Genomic DNA, 3997 nt, shown 5'->3' with positions numbered 1-3997 from the left:
TGAAAGAGTGTATGACGAGGCCCCAGAACGTGGTTATTCATCCCTCCCCACACTTCGTTTTGGAAAGATGCCGTATTTTCATTAAATATTCAACGTTGTTATATTATAATGAGGTTATAACCGGCACGCTCGGGTATTTCGTAGCGGGTATGAGACCTCTCAGTGGAAAATTAGCATATTTGGGTTAAATAATTACCAAATACCCTCGCGTGCCGTTTATAACCTCTAATTAGATTATGATGAAATATTACCATCACTTCTTTTACAGGCGAATTTGTTTGAATCATCTTTAAGGTCATTCCATTCACCACTGTCCTCCATTAAAACTGTATCTTGGGTATCTCTTAATAATTCTGCCCCATTATTTGGCTGCCCTCGCTTCCAATTTCTTTAATGTAAATTTACGAGAAGAATTAGAAATGGTCTGCAGACAGGGAAAAGTCCGATAATGTGAAGCTCTTACTTCACTTATATTTCCCGATTTACAGAAGTTGATGTGTTCAATGTTGGCAATATGTGAAGCCAATGCTATAGCAAATCGCAGTAATAGTTAGTTGGGATGCACTGTTGGTATACACCATCGTCAAAGTCAATTATGTTCAATACCTAACCCAGCTATTCTATTTGAATAAACGCAAAACAATTTGTGTGCAATTTATCATTATCGTATTGCCTGCCAATGAATGCAGTGTGGTAATGATGCTCAATGTGCGAAGACAGGAAAGATATAATATAACCATAAACGATAATCATTCATAGTGTACCCCTTTAAGAGAAACAACACATATTGCGAATAAAACACAATAATATATACAAATGTAATATACATTCACACTTACGTGTAACCAACATCTGTCCCATCACTCCTAACATAGGAACTTGATTCTCTATCATTCAGTCCTATCCAACCGTCAAAATGATCCGATATCCAGTTCTGTATATACATTAAGTGATTAAACTGACATCGAAGGAAACAATCATTAAACCTTATATATATATATATATATATATATATATATATATATATATATATATATATATATATATATATATATATATATATATATATATATATATATATATATATATATATATATATATATATATATATATATATATTTGAATCTTTAATCACCCAGTGGTTTATTGATTATTGCCGGATGATCCGTTCTCCCATTGTATCAACACAAACCACAACACGCAAATGTCACTCATTATTACTTATTGGGACAATTATCGTCACTGAGAAATGCAAAGGCTAAGAAGAACGAAAGCCTTGGGTACTACCTGTTGATAAATTAAATTAAATAGAACAACATTTCCTCACAAGATACTGCCGTTCTCCATATCTCATACTGTTTTTCTATACCAACAATCATTACTTGTGTTTCTTACATTTTCGCTACTACTGTGTATACTTGCAAGGTCACCGTACTCATCACGACACCAATCTCTGGCATCTGGCCATTTCTTTTTATTTCCACTAAAATAATAGCAATGATCATCATAATCATCCCATCCCGATTGACACACTGTGAATATATGTAAATATCGATGAATATCATAATTGTAGCGGATTTTTTTATTTGTTTGTGTAGATTTAATTTACTTGAAATTCAAATGTAATATTCGGGTAAAGTGGGTCTTTCCCTGTGAGAATTGAACATTCATACAGTTCGTCCGACAATCTTGCTTTTCGTCATTAGCACAATTTGAAAACAAGTATTATCAACTTTAAATCTTAAACGAAGGGGATTTTACTATTAAGTTTAAATGGCTCATCGACGTGAAATTAATAAGAAAAAAGTTCAGATATCAGAATAATAATAGATATTCAAGCATGCAATAAGAATTATTGACCTTATAATGAAATATATTTAAGGTAGAGATGCAGTTTACCTGACAGGTATTTCAATAGTTAATTTGAAAACCAAGATGACCTCCCTTGTCTACAACACTATATATTTCCCGAAAGCTTATTGTATGAATTTTAAAATCTTGTTAGTATTTTATGGACACTAATTTGAAAAATGCACAAAAATGTGCTTTTTTGGTCAAAAGTAATTAAAAAAAAAATTAGCTTCTAAACCATGCTTCTGTTTCCTGTCAAAATTGATTTATGGGTACATCTGTTTACTATGTAGAAAGTGCCGTCTTGAAAACTGTCTACCAGTTATCAATTATGCAGGGCAGCAGCTCAAATTTCACTACTTCAAGTTTATGCATAAATTAACACTCAGGCTAGTTGTCTGTACGATTGTTGTAACACTGTTCAACCAAAAACAATGCCCCGACGGCGTTTTGAAGATAAACACGTAGTCAATCATTTGTGAAAATTTCAAAACAAAAGGTCAAAGCGCCTAGGATGTGCTGAGAAGAAGCTGAGATAGTTGCTAATTTGCATAACAATTCACTCAGTAAGAAGTTTGCTAATGCTCATAATTAAAATGGGTGTAACAGTTCCAAATTTAAATGTATTATCGTTCTGTTAAAAGTTAAATATAGTGCATAATATGGAGATCCCGTCATTTATTTTTTTCACCATGTTTCTTTTTTATTATGTATGTACAGCCTTGCTAACGCTTGCTATCTATATTTTAAAATCGTTTTTTGAGTATGTTCCACTATTCACAATTCTATAAAATGTCAACAGTCTATAGCCAAGACTGTTTGGATAATAAAAAGCAAAAAAAATTCACTCCCAAGTGCCCACGAACCTGCATCTCTACCTCAATCAATGGTGCTTATTTGCTAATATGAATATTAACACTATAAACCATATAGGGAAATGTTTGACTTACCAACATAGCTGACACGCATTACATATTAGCTTAATTATTATTAATCAATGCATTGCGATTGGGTGAGTGTAATAATGACATAAACACTGCCTAACTTTATTATAAATATGGTCTCTTACTATGGAAACTTTACACAACACTAGGTAACACATAAATGCTAAAGTGCACCAAAGCAAACCACACAATTCAGTTCACAATACATGAAAACCTAAATTATTCAATCTTTGGATGGCGCCTTCAAATGTCTTACACTGTTTTCAATGCCATGGTTTGGTGTAAAGTTTTAAAATTATAGAAACACACACAACACATAATGAACACATAAAATGATTTTGTTCCATACCTTTAGATTCAATAGGCATATAAAGCAGTAAATGAGTCGCCCAAACTAACAGACATACGCGTATAACTTCATAACGGCAGGTCTTCGTGAACATTCTGTTCTGCGATGTTTCACCAGTATGTAGATAAAATATTGTTAGGCATCAATAATTTGTCCTGCAAAATAGACCACCTGTCACTCAACACATCACATGTACGTGTTGTTTGTTTTACATTTCATCATCCTGAATTATTTAAAGATATTTCGTAAAAAACAAATAGCTACGTTTTAGTGGCACTACGGTCATTCATCAAAGTTAGGCAACAGCCTGTTCTATTTTGTCATAGTGTACGTTTCGTATTCGAACATTACGTTCTCTAATTAAATGGAACGTCAGCAGAGTTCCATGTAAAAATATATAATCTGTGTGCTGTAAGGCCTATTTCAAGAGCAGTTTCCTGGCCAGTAGAAATGTTGATGAACTAAAATTAATGTATAAATTCAAACTTTTTTTAAATACATTAATCTACATTTGATAGTTTGATTTAGTCGTGGGTTGGTTTGTTGTTACGGCAGACACACCCAGGTGTACACATATATGTCATATGTTACTCCAAATTCGAAAAAAAAAATATTTCTGAAAGTTAGGCTTTCTTCGATGATTTTCTTCTAGCAGCATCATAAAATGTAGAATTACTTAATTTAAAATGAATATATTGGTTATGAGTACATGTACGAGTAAAGGTCTCAAATCGCAAATTAATATTTAAATACAAATAATGATATATTTTCAAATATTTGTCTGTTTCCTATTGCTTTTTACTAACTTTGTGTACTATCTTACGTCAAGTAAATTTACTTAATTTATATTGCA

The 3997-nt window shown here is 32.3% G+C and overlaps 1 protein-coding gene across 1 annotated transcript; it reads right to left on the bottom strand.

Moving 5' to 3' along the window:
- Nucleotides 1-234: 234 nt before the first annotated feature.
- On the bottom strand, nucleotides 235-3238 carry LOC146736541 (low affinity immunoglobulin epsilon Fc receptor-like). Its single transcript, XM_085505281.1, has 4 exons — nucleotides 3145-3238; nucleotides 1396-1532; nucleotides 840-934; nucleotides 235-388 (listed from the first exon to the last, which is right to left on the bottom strand). Exons 1-4 carry the CDS (start codon nucleotides 3236-3238, stop codon nucleotides 235-237), a joined length of 480 nt encoding a protein of 159 aa, XP_085361407.1.
- Between the last annotated feature and the right edge of the window lie 759 nt (nucleotides 3239-3997).

The sequence above is a fragment of the Saccoglossus kowalevskii genome, chromosome 11 (genome assembly GCF_978046115.1).
Source record: "Saccoglossus kowalevskii chromosome 11, keSacKowa6.1, whole genome shotgun sequence".
NCBI lineage: Eukaryota > Metazoa > Hemichordata > Enteropneusta > Harrimaniidae > Saccoglossus > Saccoglossus kowalevskii.
This window is presented reverse-complemented; position numbering and strand designations above follow the sequence as displayed.

Bases quoted from the DNA above. Each gene is read 5' to 3' on its own strand.
- LOC146736541 (XM_085505281.1), bottom strand. From the start codon at position 3,238: ATGTTCACGAAGACCTGCCGTTATGAAGTTATACGCGTATGTCTGTTA. The intron at 1,533-3,144 runs GTATGGAACAAA...ATATATTCACAG, and splicing joins TATGCCTATTGAATCTAAAG to TGTGTCAATCGGGATGGGAT. The intron at 935-1,395 runs GTAAGAAACACA...ATGTATATACAG, and splicing joins TACACAGTAGTAGCGAAAAT to AACTGGATATCGGATCATTT.